Below are 17,261 nucleotides of genomic sequence, written 5' to 3' on the forward strand. Positions count from 1 at the left end.
ATTTCAAAAAATCATCTTTATTGAGATATAGTTCATACACTATAAAATTCACTCATTTAAAGTGCACAATTCAATGGTTTAAGTATATTCACAGAGTTGTTCAACCATCACCACAATCTAAGTTTAGAACGTTTTCATCACCCCTCAAAACACAGGTTTTTTTTGAATAATGAGCACTGCTAAAGTACTCATTAACAGTCACTCTTCATTTCACTCTCCCCACACCAGCCCAGGGCAATCACTAAACTATTTTCTTTCTCCATAGATTTACCTTTTCTGAACTTTTCAGATAATGGAGTCATATAATATGTGGTCTCTTGTGTCTGGCTTCTTTCACTTAGCATAATGTATTTAAGATTCATCCATCTCCTACAGTATCAGTATTTTTAATAATTCCATCATGTGAAACTACCAAATTTTATTTATCTGTTCATCAATTGATGCTGATGGACACAGGAATTTTTAAAGCCACATCTTTCTAATTTTTTGAAGTCTAGGTTGCTGGCATTTACCCAAGATAATAAAAAGAGACGCAAAGTGCCAAATAATGGCCTGGTGTGGTGGTTCACACTGTAATCCTAGCACTTTGGGAGGCTGAGGCTGGAGGACCACTTGAGGCCAGGAGTTTGAGGCCAGCCTGGGCAACATAGTAAGACCTCATCTCTACAAAAAACTTAAAAATAGCCAGGTGTGGTGGCTCGCACCTATAGTCTTAGGTACCCAGGAGGCTGAGGCAAGAGGATCACCTGAGCCCAGGAGTTTGAGGGTGCAATGAGCTAGGACCAAGCCACTGCACTCTGTCTCAAAAAAAAAGTATTAAATAAAACACTATATAAAGGAAGCAGTGAGTTTCCTTGTCCCTCAGTCAATGGACAGAAAATTATCTTATGAGCTTACCTTATCTGGTGCATTTTTGCTTAACATTAAAGGGAAGACTCGCTCGTGAAGCCAGTACTTGCGATCGTTGTTATTACAGCCATATAAGAAGATATTATTCTTACGGCTGTGGCCATGGAAATCACAATACAAGAGAACTTCTCTTGCTTCAAGAAGTCTATTGAGTAGGGGAAACAAAGGACTCAGTGGACAATCAAATGCATGCAAATAATCAAGGATTATGTGGAGTGTCTTCTTTAAGTATGGTTGTTGATACCTTCCCTCCTATGAAAATCTCAACTTCAATGGCCTTCAGTGGACCCTATCCCCATCCTTAGCTATTGGTAAAAACACGTCACCAGCATGCCTTGTCCCTGTTAATCAGAGGGACTTGAAATGGAAAAGTTCTGATAGGGAAAGGGATCGTGGGTAGCCCTCGTGTAAGTTGACAAGGAAGTGGGGCAAGCCTATGAGAAAAAGCCCACCCTGGAGCAGACCTGTGAAGAGAGGCAGGGAGGCAGAGAGGTCACAGCTATAGGAAAGAACAAGAACCAAAGAAAGCCTTGGTTCCGACTTTCCAGGGCCAGTTCTTATAAGGCTCAGTTCTTCTTTGTCTTCTGATCACCCAGGACACCTATTCCAACTGTTCAAATATGTTCACTTTCTCAATGATGATGATGGTAAGATGAAGAGAATAATAACTATAATGCTAAATATTTATAATGTACTGGGTACTATGTTAAATATAATGGATCACATGGATTATCTCATTTAATCTTCACAGTAACTACCCAAGGCAGGCATTATTATCCCCATTCTACAGATGAGAAAGCTGAACCTCAGAGAGGTAAAATAACTTAGCCAAGGTCAGAGAACCAGCCATTAGTAAAACTAGGTCTCAAATCCAGGTTTGTCTGACTCCTATACTCATGCACACCAGCCCACCACTACTCCCGGCATTTACACAGGATGGTTAGAAGGTGTGCATGCACATATTCTTGTGCTGTGAATGAAGAAAGTTCCTTCAAGGTAGGTGCTATTGAAGGCTATGGCTGCCAACTGCTTTAACACAGACTTGAAAACTGTTGACCGATTTTATTCTTTCTTCATGAGAAGCAATATAAGATAGTAATAAGGAACTCAGACTCTAGAACCAGAGAGCCTGTGTTTAAATATCTACTCTGTCACTTACTAGCTCTATGATCTTAGGCAATTAATCTCCTCATGTAACATGGGATATTGATTGTGGGTCATATTTGTGTTAAGCATCGAGAATAGTGCCTGTCACTTCACATATAAGCACTAATTGTTAGTTAGTATTACACAAGTCTCATCATGAACACGTATGAACTCCCTTGAACTCTGACCTTTTCCATTTAATTATTTCACTTATAAGTGAAATGACCCTAGCTGAAATGCTGCAAGTTCAGCTTCAACCCAAAGATAAGACGTGATTTAAAAGTCTGAAAATTAACAAACCCACTTGACTGCAAAGAGAATGGTAAAGACTCTGTCTCCAAAGCCACATTTGATTCCTATAACAACAGAAGAGACCTCACACCCCATGAGATAGGGATATCTGGCTCTAGTGCTCACACCATTCACAGAAAGATCAACACACAAAAGGTCTTACCTTTTGATCATGTGCCTGGTGTACCAAATGCAAGGGAAAGTCTCCTTCAGAATGGTTTTATAATGCCTGTTCAAGTCCCTTCCAGCCAAGGAACACCGATAATTTCCCACAATCACACCGTCTGGATTTAACATGGGAACCACCTTGAAGACAAAGATATCTCTGAGGAGCTGGGCATCTGGGGAGTTGCTAAGGATGAAGTCCAAAAAGCCTTTCATAATCCAGGAGCCATTACTTTCCCCAGGGTGGACTCTGGCACTCAGGACCACAGCTTTCTTTGCAGCTGCCTCTTGAGGGGTCTGGGATGGATTGGTGATGGTGAGCAGGTAGACAGTATTTCCTGCTAGGCTTCTGCATAAAGTTCGGAGCTTGCAGAACTGAGACTGCTTGGGGTTGTTTGCCACTGACAGGAGGTAGCATTGCAAATTGGTGTACGTATATGGGTAGAAGTGTGCAAAGAAGCAAGTGTCCTGGTCATGGGGAAACTGAATGGTCCACGTGAGACAGTAGAAGGGCTGCTGCCCATCATCTGTGTTCTTCTTATAGTACTTAATTTCATTTCCTTCTCTCCTCCAGCCAATGTTGTGGATGTTGGCATCCAACTGGGAGTACATGAGTGGCTTCATCCCTACCGTATAAAGGCTCTTGGGTTTTAGCAAGTTGATGATGGTGAAGCGATATGTGGCATCTTTTCTGGTGTTCTGAACCCGAAAATAAAACCACTGAGTGTGTTTGTTTGTGTAGAGGTCGGTTCGCAAGGTGAGTTCATACTCATAGGTGTCTCTGTAATGGGGAAAACAGAACATGTCTGTAACCTCACACTCTCCTCAAAAACAAATCTGGGAAAATATTGTTTTCCCCTGGAAAAATATAGATCTTATTACAACAGGACAACACGCTACATCAAACGTTCATTTTCTAACTTACTTAGTTCTCCAACTCATATACACTAGTAGAAACTTGGGGAAGGAAAGTTTGTTTGGGATGGAGAAGAGTCTCAAAACGCACTGCTGCATAAGGTGTATGGAAGTTCTGTGAGCTTCTCGGAGTTTTCCTAGAGTGCTCAGTAGCAGTTTCGAATGACTGCAGTATATTTATCTGAAACACACTGAACAGTAGTGGAGCCAGGGTCCTCTTTTGGCTGCTACCATGTCTACCTTAGAGATCACCGCTGCGTTGGCTGGGCGCGGTGGCTCATGCCTATAATCCCAGCATTCTAGGAGGCCGAGGTGGGAGGATCACTTGAGGTCAGGAGTTTGAGACCAGTTTTAGCAAGAGCAAGACCCTGTCTCTACTAAAAATAGAAAAAATTAGCTGGACAACTAAAAACAGAAACAACAAATTAGCTGGGTGTGGTGGCACGCTCCTGTAGTCCCAGCTACTCAGGAGGATCACTTGGGCCCAGGAGTTTGAGGTTGCTGTGAGCTAGGCTGACGCCATGGCAATCTAGCCTGGGCAACAGAGCAAGACATCGTCTCAAAAAAAAAAAAAAAAAAAAACACGAAGTTTGACATCACCACTGTGGAGGAGATACTTAAGCCTCAGTGTTATTTTTATTTCTGATTATCAATTGTTTGAAGATGAAGAGGCATCTCTAAATGCATTCGCCTTGTTTAAAAGAAGCAGGACTAACCCACAGAAGAGGAAATACAAATAGCAAAAAAAGGAAAAAAAAAGAAAAAGAAAAGAAAAAATATATTCTCCCACATACATAATTAAAGAAATGCAAATAAAAATAAGAAATAAGATGTCATTTTTGGTCAGGCGTGGTGGCTCAGGCAAAGGCAGGAAGATCACTTGAGGCCAGGAGTTCAAGCCTAACCTGAGCAAGAATGAGACTCTGTCTCTACAAAAAGTAGAAAAATTAGCTGGGCATGGTGGCATACGCCTATAATCCCAACTACCTGGGAGGCTGAGGCAGGAGGATCACTTGAGCCCAGGAGTTTGAGGTTACAGTGAGCTATGATGATGCCACTGTACTCTAGCTTGGGTGAAAGAGTGAGACCCTGTCAAAAAAAAAAAAAAAAATAGTGCTTGTATGCCAATGCTGGAATGCTGATCAGATATTGGAGAAAATGACATTTTTTTTTTTTTTTTTTTAGAGACAGGTCTTGCTCTGTTGCCCAGATTAGAATACAGTGACCTCATCACAGCTCACTGAAACCTCAAACTCCTTTACCTCAGCCCCTCAAAGTGCTAGAATTATAGGTGTGAGCCACTGCGCTTGGTCAGGCACTCTTATACAATGTTGATGGGAACTAAAATCATGTTGGAGGGCAATTTGGCAATAACTAGCAATACTTAAAATGTTCAAACCCTTTGACTCAACAATTTTATTTCTAGAATTCATCCTCTAAAACCACAAATACTTAAAAATATAATGCATAAGGGTGTTAATTTTGTTAAATCACCAAATATAAAATCATAAACATCATAATTTCCCATCAGTTAGGAATCGAGTGAATAAGGTGTGGAATACTCTTACAACAGAATAATATGCACTATTAAAAATGAGGAGGTTGGCCGGGCAAGTTGGCTCACGCCTGTAATCCTAACACTCTGAGAGGCCGAGGCAAGAGGATTGCTTGAGCTCAGGAGTTTGAGACCAGCCTGAGAAAGAGTGAGACCCCGTCTCTACTAAAAAACAGAAAGAAATTAGCCGGGTGTGGTAGAACAAGCTACTTGGGGGCTTGAGGCAGGAGGATTGCTTGAGCCCAATTTTTTTTTTTTTTGAGATAGAGTCTCACTTTGTTGCCCAGGCTAGAGTGAGTGCCCTGGCATCAGCCTAGCTCATAGCAATTGAGCCCAGGAGTTTGAGGTTGTGAGCGAGGCTGACACCATGGCACTCCAGCCCGGGCAACAGAGCAAGACTCTGTCTCAAAAAAAAAAAAAAAAAAAAAAAAGGAGGTATATGCATGGTTCTGCCATAGATAAACATCTAAAATTTATTAAGTGAAAAAAACAATTTACAAAACAACATGTGTCTATCATTACCAATTTTTATTTTTAAAAATATATAATTTGTATATATTACATATATATACACAGAAAAAAATTAAGGGATATACACCAAACTTTAGTAGTTGTTGCACCTGGGAATGTGACTATAGGACTTATGTACTTTTACTATTAATAAAATGCATTTTAAGTGAGCTCTAATTTCTTTTATAAGCTGAAGAAACAATTTAGATGATCTTTTATTCTGGGGAAAAACATGAGTCATAATTATTCCATGCTTCTTCTTCATCCTCATAACCATTTCCCATCACCTCTCTCTTTTTTACAAATACTGCTGATTCCAATATTGTTCCTGAGGACACCTCTTAGTCACTCCAATTATCATCCCTTTAGGAAATTTTTATTTTTTTATTTTTTTTGAGACAGAGTCTCACTCTGTTGGCCATTCTAGAGTGCTGTGGCATCAGCCTAGCTCACAGCAATCTCAAACTCCTGGGGTCAAGCAATCCTTCTGCCTCAGCCTCCCGAGTAGCTGGGACTACAGGCATGCGCCACCATGCCAGGCTAATTTTTTTTGTATATATATATATATATATATATATATATATTTTAGTTGTCCAGCTTATTTCTTTCTATTTTTAGTAGAGATTGGGTCTCGCTCTTGTTCAGGCTGGTCTCGAACTCCTGAGCTCAAATGATCCTTCCTCCTTGGCCTCCCAGAGTGCTAGGATTACAGGCATGAGCCACCGTGCCCGGCCCCGCTTGGGAAATTTCTTGTTACTTACACTCTGACAGCTTTTTGCAAATTCCCACTCTCAAACCTTGATTCAAACAACAGAGTATTATCTTCTGGTCCTTGCAACGTGACAGCACATTCCTTGATACTTCCTCGTTTGCCTCCCACTCTGGAACTGGTGAAATAGGAACCTTCTGTGGGCACTGCAGATAAAATAGACATATTTTGGCCAGGTTCCACTAAAAAATCCATTCATTCAGTAATTGTTTACTGAGCCCCTCTATGTGGTCAGCACTATTCTAGGCTAACAACAATGAATATTCAAATTTTCAATTATCCTTGCTGAGACTTTTAATTTTTTCTAGTATAATCCATATAATTTTTTGGTATATCCTTCAATATTTTTTGGTATATTTAAATAAAACAAAAAAGAATTGGCATGGGAACCAAAATATATTTATTAGTGAAAATAAAAGGTTATGATTGGCATTTTACCTGTAAGGTGAAAGCTAAAACAAAAAATTATGAAATCTATTTTATCTTATTTTATAGAATTTAGGTTATAACTGCAACCTCTTTCTAATCCTTGGAATAATAAAGAATCAATTGTTGATTTTTTTGATTGGGTTACAATTTTTCAGACAAATTCAGTGGGAATGCCATATGATAGCTTCAATTTTTGCAGTTACTTTTGCAAAACCATTTTAGGGCTTCATAGTTTTTCCAAGGACTTCTCTCTGTCCTACCACATATATATATATATATATATATATATATATATATATATTTTTTTTTTTTTTTTTTTTTTTTTTTTTTTGAGACAGGATCTCACTCTGTTCCCCGAGCTAGAGTACAGTGGTGTCTTCACAGCTCACTGCAACCTCCATCTCCAACTGGGCTTAAGCCATCCTCGTGCCTCAGCCTCCTGAGTAGCTGGGACTACAGGCACGTGCCACCATGCCTGGCTAATTTTTCAATGTTTTGTAGAGGCTGGTCTCAAACTTCTACATTCAAGTGATCCTCCTGCCTTGGCCTCCCTAAGTGCTAGGATTATAGGTGTGAACCACCATACTCGGCCCCACAATATTCTTAGTGTTCCCAAGAGGGCCTATTTTGTCATATTTTTTTTTTTCTTTTCTTTTTTTTCCCCTCCTCTACTCTGAAGGAACTATTTTGTCATATTTTAAAAGGCAAAAGATTTATATGATCTGAAGAGAAACTAGAGTATATTTTGTCATATTTTGTTGATTTCCTCTTTGTCAACTGATGAAAAGTTTCTAGATCCTCACCTCATTTTTCAATGGCTTTGTAAATGATTCAAGCAGTTCTTTAACAGTCACAAATTTCATAAATTCCTGCATTTCTTGTAAAGATCACAATTTCACTTTGCAATTAATTTTTACTCAATTTGCATTATATTGCCAGATGTTAACAATATCCACTAATAAGTAAGAGAGATTGATATCAAAGATGTTGACCATGGGGCAGTATAGACCCCATCATGAAACAAAGAGTAATGTTTGTACAGGGCCTGACTTTATAATTAACCAGCTCATTAGTAAATATGTCCATATTTTGATGACTTTTGCTTCCATATGCAACCTTGTCACTGTGGAGACTTAGATAATAAACACTTGGATAATAAACTGGAGCAAAGGAGAAAGCAAACATGCAAAGAAGTGAGTAAAAGAAAACAAGTACAGAGGAAGCAGGAGCAGAAACAGAAGCAAAGACACATGTGATCCAATTAAAAGTTGGAGCCCCATGTGATTCAGTCTCTTCACAGAACTACAAAATACAGATTAGCAACCAAATGTCACTAATACAGGGATTTCAATATTGTCTTAAGTCTTTCAAGAAACATGTAAGGTGATTCAAATTATAGCGCACAGTAACATTTCTCAAAAAACAAAGCCTCTTTCCTTTTTTCCCAATATTTTCATGTAGTTGTTCTGGAGCCCCTTAAACTGACAAACACCAGAATTCTCCTTGGAGCCTCATCTTCTCAGTTTTTTGTTTCTTCATTCTTCTATTAGGGTGGGCTCAACTCTTCTTTATGAATTCAAGGGATAAGATCAAGGCAGCTGTCACAATTGTGTGTTAACAGGATAATTAGGACAACTCACAAGAGCTGCCCTATCAGTAGATAAACCAAGTCTATTCACTGATGACTGCATCTGTAAGGTGGAGCTAGATAGGGAATTGCTTTACCTTATTTATTTCATTGCATATAGCTTTTCCCACCATGTTGTTATTATTATTTTTTTTTAAAGACTGGGTCTCGCAGTCTTTATTTTTATTTTTTTATTTTTTTGAGACAGAGTCTCACTCTGTTGCCTGGGCTAGAGTGCCATGGCGTCAGCCTAGCTCACAGCAACCTCAGACTCCTGGGCTCAAGTGATCCTCCTGCCTCAGCCTCCCAAGTAGCTGGGACTACAGGCATGCACCACCATGCCCGCTAATTTTTTTTTGTATATATATTTTTAGTTGGCCAGCTAATTTCTTTCTATTTTTTTTTAGTAGAGACGGATCTCGCTCTTGCTCAGGCTGGTCTCAAACTCCTGAGCTCAAACAATCCTCCCGCCTTGGCCTCCCAGAGTGCTAGGATTACAGGCATGAGCCACTGCGCCTGGCCTCGCAGTCTTTAAAGACTGTTGCTCAGGCTGGAGCGCAGGCAGTGGCTATTCACCGGTGCAATACCAGTGTGCTACAGCTTCGAATCCTGGGCTCAAGTGAACCTCCCCTCCTCAGCTTCTCAAGTAGCTGGGACTACAGGTATGTGACACCATTCCCAGCTTGTTTTTTTCACCATATTAACATTAACATGAGGAGAGCTCAAATTCAAGGCAACTGAGAGTAGAGCTTGTGGAATTTACATCTCAGGAGGGGCCTTAAACTATAATTGGCTCATTTCATTTGTCTAGTTGCAGGAAGGTAAAAACTATGGAGTCACTCCCTCCTACTTCTGGTTGTTTCTCCAAGAGCCTCCTCTGATTTCACTGACTTAACATATTCTATTCCTACTAACTAAACTTGGTGCATATTCCTCCTCCAATAAATAGATTTTCTTTCTGATCATTATTATTTAGCAAAGATTGATTTTGAAATTGTGAGAATTTTGTCTTGCATTCTATTCCTTCCATGTATTTCCCAATTGTCAAGAACTCTTGTTTAAGAGCTCTAATTAGCCCTGGTCCCTGAGTATAGGTGCAGAGTATCAGATGATTTTTAGTGATGACAACGGATGCCACTGTGGGCAGCTCCCTTACCTCCCCCACATCCATTTCTATTACCAACTTGTCACCCTGCCTTTATTCAAAATTTACTTCCCCTCCCTCAGGAAGGTTCCTATTACATTCTTTGGCTCATTGCTCTTTAGCATTATGTCCCCTTTGTTCTATCTGAAATGGTAATGTTACCGCCTGCTCCACAACCTCCCCAGCACTTGTTATTGTCTATCATTTATTATAGCTATTCTAGTGGGTATGAAAAAGTGTCTCATGGTTTTAATTTTCATTTTTTTAACAACTAATGATGTTGAGCATCTTTCCATGTGCTTAAAAGCCACTTGTATATTTTCTCTGGCAAAATATCTATTCAAATCTTTTGTCCATTATTTAGTTGGGTTGTCTTCTTATCACTGATCTTGTATCTATTCAAATCTCTTGTCCATTTTTTAGTTGGGTTGTCTTATCATTGATCTTGGATACAGTGTATCAAATATATGATTTGCATCTATTCTCCCAGTCTGTGGTTCTTCCTTTTTTTAATAGTGTCTTTTTTTTTTTTTTTTTTTTTTGAGACAGAGTCTCACTTTGTTGCCCAGGCTAGAGTGAGTGCCGTGGCATCATCCTAGCTCACAGCAACCTCAAATTCCTGGGCTTAAGCGATCCTACTGCCTCAGCCTCCCGAGTAGCTGGGACTACAGGCATGTACCACCATGCCCAGCTAATTTTTTTTTTCTATATATATTTTTAGTTGGCCAGATAATTTCTTTCTTTTTTTTTTTTTTTTTAGTAGAGACGGGGTCTTGCTCAGGCTGGTCTCGAACTCCTGACCTCAAGTGATCCACCCGCCTCGGCCTCCCAGAGTGCTAGGATTACAGGCGTGAGCCACTGCGCCTGGCCTAATAGTGTCTTTTGAAGAACAAAAGTTTTAAATTTAAATGAACTCCAATTATATCAATTTTTCTTTTACGAATTGTGCTTTTCATGTCGTATCTAGAATCTACTGCCAAATCCAAGGTGATGAAGATTCATTCCATTTTAAAAGTCTTATTGTTTTAGCATTTATATTTAGGCCATTGATCCATTTTGGGTTAATTTTTTTAATATGGTGTAAAGTAGGGATTCTACTTCATTCTGTTGCATGTGGATATCCACTTGTCCCTGCACCACTTTTTGAAGAGACCATTCTTTCTCCATTGAATGGTCTTGGCACATTTGCTGAAAATTAGCTGACCAAAAATGTGTAAGTTTATTTCTGGACTCTCAATTCCATTCCATCGATCTATATGCCTATTACTGGGCCGGTGCTATACTGTTTTGATTACTACATTTTTGCAGTGTTTTGAAACTAGGAAATGCGAGTCTTCCAACTTTGAACTTCTTTTTCAATATTGGGTATTCAGGGCCCCTTATAATTCCATATAAGTTTGAGGATCAGCTTTTCCAGTTCTGCATGAAAGGCCATAGGAAATTTTTCTTTGAAGTCTATTGGAATTTTGATAGGGATTGCATCTAATCTGTAGATGTTTGGGTAGTATTGCCATCTTAACAAAATTAAATCTTCCAATCCATCAACATGGAATGCTTTTCCATTTATTTAGGTCTTTAATTTCTTTCAGCAGTATATTATAGTTTGTAGTGTACAAGTCTTTCATCTACTTGGTTAAATTTATTCTCGGGTATTTTATCTTTTGAATACCATTATAAATTGTTTTAACTTACTTTTCAGATTGTTTACTGCTAGTGTATAAATACAGAACTGATGTCTGTGTGTGTTGATCTGTACCCTGCAACTTTGACTTTTATTTCTTTTTCTTGCCTAATTGTTCTGGCTAAAACATGCAGCACAATCTTGAATGGCAGTGGTGAAAGTAAGCATGCTTATCTTGTTCTTGTTCCTAGAGGTAAAGCTTTCAGTCTTTCACCATTGAGTATGACGTTATTCCTTGTCATGTGTGGTCACCGAGTCTCTGTTCCATTATATCAGTGGTCAGCCAGTGACCTGACAGAGATTTCCTTAAATACCCTGGTGGGGGAACCCACAAAACTTTCCTAGTCTTTGCAGATTGGCTCTCAGGTGGGACGTTTCTCAATACTAAGGCAGGCTGCTAACAACTCAATGTTAGCCTTCACCTCTTGCTTGCACAGAGCCCAAAGAACAACCAGAGGGGCATGCCTGTGTCCTCTTAGGTCTTTTCTAAACATGGGTCCAGTCCTTCCCATGTATTCTGCATTCTCCAGTATTTGTGACAGCCCTTCCAAGTCCTCATTTCCTCAAGAATATTTCTCCTCCACTTCTTCCTTTCCTGACTTTTGGATCTGTCTGCTGTTTGCTCCATTTGTCATCCCTTGCCCCAGGTGGTTATGGGCAGTGTATGTCTTTACATGCTGTTGACAGATGCCATGAGGAAAAACTGCTCTATCCTGAGAGGACAGAAACAAAAGTCAGCCTTTACTCTGACTCCTCAGGGAGTTGCAGGACAAGAAAATCAGAGCTACAGTCTTTCTCCCCCAACCCCCTTCCCCAACAACAGCATGCCACACTAGGAATGTGGGCTGCTGTCCTCATGGCTTCTGTTGAGCTGGGGAATTGGGGATAGTAGGTGGGCAAGCAAAAATGCTACACGTTCTCTTTTGTGATTTTTTTTTTTTTTTTGAGACAGAGTCTTGCTCTGTCCCCGGAGATAGAGTGCCATGGTGTCAGCCTGGCTCACACCTCAAACTCCTGGGCTCAAGGAATCCTCCTGCCTCAGTCTCCCAAGTAGCTGGGACTACAGGCATGTGCCCATCACCACACCCAGCTAATTTTTCTATTTTTAGTAGAGACAAGGTTTCACTCTTGCTCAGGCTTGTCTTGAACTCCTGAGCTCAAACAATCCTCCTGCCTCAGCCTCCCACTTTGGCCTCCCAGAGTGCTAGGATTACAAGTGTGAGCCACTACGCCCGGCCTTATATATTCCTTATATATTTTTGCACTTACATTCATAAGGAATATTGGTTTGTAGTTTTCTTGTGATGTCTTTGTCTGGCTTTGGTATCAGGGCAATACAGTTTTCATGAAGAGTTGGGAAACATCTCTTCCTCCTCTGTTTTCAGATTTGGTGAAAATTTGGTACTATTTCATCTTTATTTTTTTTATTTTTTATGTATTTATTTTTTTGAGACAGAGTCTTGCTTTGTTGCATGGGCTAGAGTGCCGTGGTGTCAGCCTCGCTCACAGCAACCTCAAACTCCTGGGCTCAAGCGATCCTCCTTCCTCAGCCTCCCAAGTAGCTGGGACTACAGGCGTGCACCACCATGCCCGGCTAATTTTTTCTATATATATTTTTAGTTGGCCAGATAATTTCTTTCTATTTTTAGTAGAGACGGGGTCTCGCTCTTGCTCAGGCTGGCTATTTCATCTTTAAATTTTTTTTTTTTTTTGAGACAGAGTCTCACTCTGTCACCTGGGCTAGAGTGCCGTGGCGTCAGCCTAGCTCACAGCAACTTCAAACTCCTGGGCTCAAGCGATCCTCCTTCCTCAGCCTCCTGAGTAGCTGGGACTACAGGCACACCACCACTACACCTGGCTAATTTTTTCTATTTTTAGTAGAAATGGAGTCTCACTCTTGTACAGGCTGGTCTCAAACTCATGAGCTCAAGCGATCCTCCAGACTCGGCCTCCAAGTGCTAGGATTACAGGCATGAGCCACCACATCCCCGGCCAACTTTAAATGTTTGACAGAATTCAAACAAACCCTGTCAAGTGATCTGGGCTTATGTTTTCTCCCTGGGAAGATTTTTAATTACTAATTCAATTTCTTTGTTATAGTTTATTCAGACTTTTTATTTCTTCCTGAGTCAGTTATGGTAACTTCTGTCTTTCTAGCAATTTATCCTATTCATCTAAATTGTCTAATTTTTTGGCATAAAGTTGGCTAACAGCATTACCTTGTAATTCTTTTGATTTCTACAGGTTTGGTGGCTATGTTCCCTTTTTCATTCCTGATTTTGATAATCTGTATCTTCCCTCCTTTTTTCTTGGTTGGTCTAGCTTAAATTTTGTCAATTTTGTTGATGTTTCCAAAGAACCAACTTTTGGGTTGATTTTCTATCATTTTTCTGTCTTATATTTTACTGATTTCTATTCTTATTATATTTTTATTATTTCCTTCCTTCTGCTTTCTTTGGGTTTAAGTGGCTCTTATTTTTCTAATTTATTAAGGTGGAAGCTGAGGTAATTGATTTGAGATCTGTCTTGCTTTCAAATAAAGGCATTTAAAGCCATAAATTTCCTAGGCAACACTTCAGCTTTATCCCATGAATTTTTTTAATTGCATCCCATAAATTTTGATATGTTGTGGTTTTATTTTCACCCAGTTCAAAATATTTCTGAACTCTCCTTGTGATTTCTTTAACCTATAGCTTATTTAGAAATGTGATGTTTAACTTCCAAATATTTGTAGATTTCTCAAATCTCATTCTGTTGTTGATTTTCTTTTTTTTTTTTTTTTTAAAGCCAGTCAAATTTAGCAGTGGGGGGTTGATGTTGTTGATTTCTAATTTAATTTTGTTGTGGTCAGGGAATGTACTTTGTATGATTTTAATCCTTTTAAATGTATCAAGACTTGCTTTATGGCTTAGTATATAGTCTATCCTGGGGAATGTAACAGGTGCATTTTCAAAAGAATGTGTATTTTGTTGTTGTTTTTGGGCATAGTGTTCTGCATATTTTTTATAGAAGACATAGATTCTACCGGTAGAAGCCCACAACTCAATACAGGAAACCACATACTAAATGACAGTCATATGCACATACAACAAAGTACTAATAAAGTATATACAGGAGGTGGCAAAAAGAAGAGTAAACTCCCCAAGATGATACAACATCTGATTTTCAGGAAGGGGAATAAAAAGGGGTAAGCTATAAAATGGACTTAGAACTATTAAGGTGTACTGTCATTTTCCAAAATTATTAACATTTAAAAAGTGACTAGTCATGACTACTCTCAGGGCTCCCACTCAGGTTGGTCTGGAAGACAGTTTATCACTAAACTATGGATTTTTCAAATCACTTTTATTATAGAAAATACATTTATTATAACTGTGTCATGATTAACCACTCACTGTTCAATATAATGACAGTACCTGAATCCAACTGATAGACAACTGTGCCTTTTTCTTCTCCTACAATTTCTGGTACCTTTTCATCTCCTGTAGGTTGATAGAAATATTCTGGTTGAGGTGGAACCCATTCTGAAAGGAGACATTTTAAAAAGAACAAAATAAATAATATAAAAGACACTATCAGAACTGATATAAAATTATAATAATAATTATTAAAATGGCTAGTTTGGCTGAATTAGAACGAATTCTCACCCCAAGTTTCCAGTTTGTTTGTAAATTATGTCTTGCTTCTTTCCATAAAGACTACGAAGAGACTTTTAACAAAAAGCATATACGATTAAACAATAAAGTATAAATAGAAGACTGAAAAATAAGCTAGGAAGGTCAATATAGCTGCTACAACAACTCTTCAAAATTTGGCTCTGACCTTCCTTAAAGTCAGGAAAATACTGTCAGCTGCATACTTTATTACCATAGAGGAACAAGTCTATCAATTGTTTCAGAGGAAACAAGGCTTTTTCATTAGCACTGAATTAAAAAAGATTTCTTTCATAGGATTTGAGCAACTTCTCAATATCATGTTAAGTACAGAAGCCACTGATGAAAGCCAAGGGCATATAAAGACACAACTCAGTAAAAGATGATGCTAATTTCTTTTCTTCAAGGTTATAGGCAGTGATGAGGCTTTGACAATTTAGTTTAAACTATAAGGTGCTTGTTAATAAGTTTCCTTGAAATTTTTTCAAAAATTGCTTTTTTGAAAGATCTTGTGGTTTAGTGGATTACCACCAGAATAACTTGGTTATTATATTCCAATTTCCCACTTTTATTTTTTCATCTTGGAACTGAATCCCTAATCCTCACAGGAATTCTGTCTTGGTCTAATACCTGCTCAGTTCTACTATTACATAAAGAGAATAGCAAAATCCTATTGTCTGGCCAGATCAACTTGTACTTTTATCTAAAAACTATACAGGGTACGGACAGATGATCTTAGGACTCCCAGTCGTTGTGCCAACTCAAAATGCCCTGCTCCCCTATTTCCAAACACCCTAAGAGCAGGGCTGACCCCAGGAGAGAACACTGAATGAGCCCCTCTCTACATTTTCAGTCTCACCTCTTTTAGAGGGGAGTGAGAAAATGAGAAACATTTAATTGTTTTTCCAGTAGTCTAAAGCAGAGACATCATGTTTGGTAGACATAAGTGCTCCAGTAACTAGAAAAGTCCCCACATTTCAATGCAACCCACTTCTGTAAATCCTTCATAAAATGGATGCAAAAGATTGTATTTGCCCAGCTTGAGCAAGAGCGAGACCTCGTCTCTACTAAAAAAAAAAAAAAAGATAGAAAGAAATTAGCTGGACAACTAAAAATACATAGAAAAAAATTAGCTGGGCATGGTAGCACACACCTGTAGTCCCAGCTTCTTGGGAGGCTGAGGCAGGATTGCTTAAGCCCAGGAATTTGAGGTTGCTGTGAGCTAGGCTGACGCCATGGCATTCTAGCCTGGGCAACAGAGTGAGACCCTGTCTCAAAAAAATAAAATAAAATAAAATAAAAGATTGTACTTGCACCAAGAACTCACAGTTATGATCAGCAATGTCATAAAAAGTCTCTACCGGCCAGGCGCGGTGGCTCAGGCCTGTAATTCTAGCACTCTGGGAGGCCGAGGCGGGCAGATTGTTTGAGCTCAGGAGTTCGAGACCAGCCTGAGCAAGAGCAAGACCCTGTCTCTACTAAAAATAGAAAGAAATTATATGGACAGCTAAAAATATATATAGAAAAAATTAGCCGGGCATGGTGGTGCATGCCTGTAGTCCCAGCTACTCGGGAGGCTGAGGCAAGAGGATCACTTGAGCCCAGGAGTTTGAGGTTGCTGTGAGCTAGGCTGATGCCACGGCACTCACTCTAGCCCGGGCAACAGAGTGAGACTCTGTCTCAAAAAATAAAAATAAAAAAAAAAAAGTCTCTGCCATTCCCATAAAAAAACTCCAATAAACTCAAAATATAATTAAAAACAATAAAAACTATGTTCTGGTATATATGGTCTTCATCAATTATACTAAGGTTGGTAAAATTACAACTCAACCTTAATACTGAGATAGGAATAATCTAGAAAATAGATTTAAGTACTTATATATTTTGGCCTCTAGGAAGGTATCCTCCAGTTCTGAAAAACTCAGAAGCATTCTAATTTATATATTAGGGCAACTTTTGACTTCAGTGAGTATATATCAGTTTCCCAGAGTTTAATCTTTTCAGGGTGAATTAACAGATGTTGACTCTGTCCTGCCTTATACGTCAGCACACAGCATATAGGATTCTAAGGTCTGGCAGAATAGCAAGACCACCACACACAAGTCATATTACCAATATGATGAATGTTTTCCTTGATGACCTCACATTCTATTGGCCATCTTGGAGCCTGCAGTGGCCCCCTGGTAGAGAAAAAGGCAAAGAGCTCTTGAGGTTCTCGAAGACGTGGGTTTACTTCGTCCAACTCATCATAAAGAAGCTGTTTGCTCCTCAGAAGTGGTGAGTTCAGCATAAGTGAATCTGCCAAATGGAAAGGGAATAAATGAACATCTTTCTTTTCCTCTTTGGGAACTTTAACTCATCTATAACAATGAAATGACTTCAAGCACTACATTAAAATACTAGCACAGATATACAATCCTATGACATGTTTCTCCTTCAAGGAGAATTAGTCCAGAATGACAGATTC

At 39.1% G+C, this 17,261-nt stretch overlaps 1 protein-coding gene across 2 annotated transcripts in view; it reads right to left on the reverse strand.

Annotated features, from left to right (window-relative positions):
- Nucleotides 1-17,261, reverse strand: part of AGBL2 (AGBL carboxypeptidase 2) — a 39,245-nt gene that overhangs the window by 16,057 nt on the left and 5,927 nt on the right. For both annotated transcript variants that reach the window (XM_045558068.1, XM_045558069.1), the window contains exons 6-10: nucleotides 16,907-17,092; nucleotides 14,558-14,665; nucleotides 6,253-6,406; nucleotides 2,510-3,292; nucleotides 898-1,054 (exon numbers count right to left, since the gene is read on the reverse strand). In XM_045558068.1, coding sequence (XP_045414024.1) covers nucleotides 898-1,054; nucleotides 2,510-3,292; nucleotides 6,253-6,406; nucleotides 14,558-14,665; nucleotides 16,907-17,092 — 1,388 coding nt within the window. The remainder of the gene's footprint in view (nucleotides 1-897; nucleotides 1,055-2,509; nucleotides 3,293-6,252; nucleotides 6,407-14,557; nucleotides 14,666-16,906; nucleotides 17,093-17,261) is intronic.

This window comes from Lemur catta, chromosome 7 (genome assembly GCF_020740605.2).
Source record: "Lemur catta isolate mLemCat1 chromosome 7, mLemCat1.pri, whole genome shotgun sequence".
NCBI lineage: Eukaryota > Metazoa > Chordata > Mammalia > Primates > Lemuridae > Lemur > Lemur catta.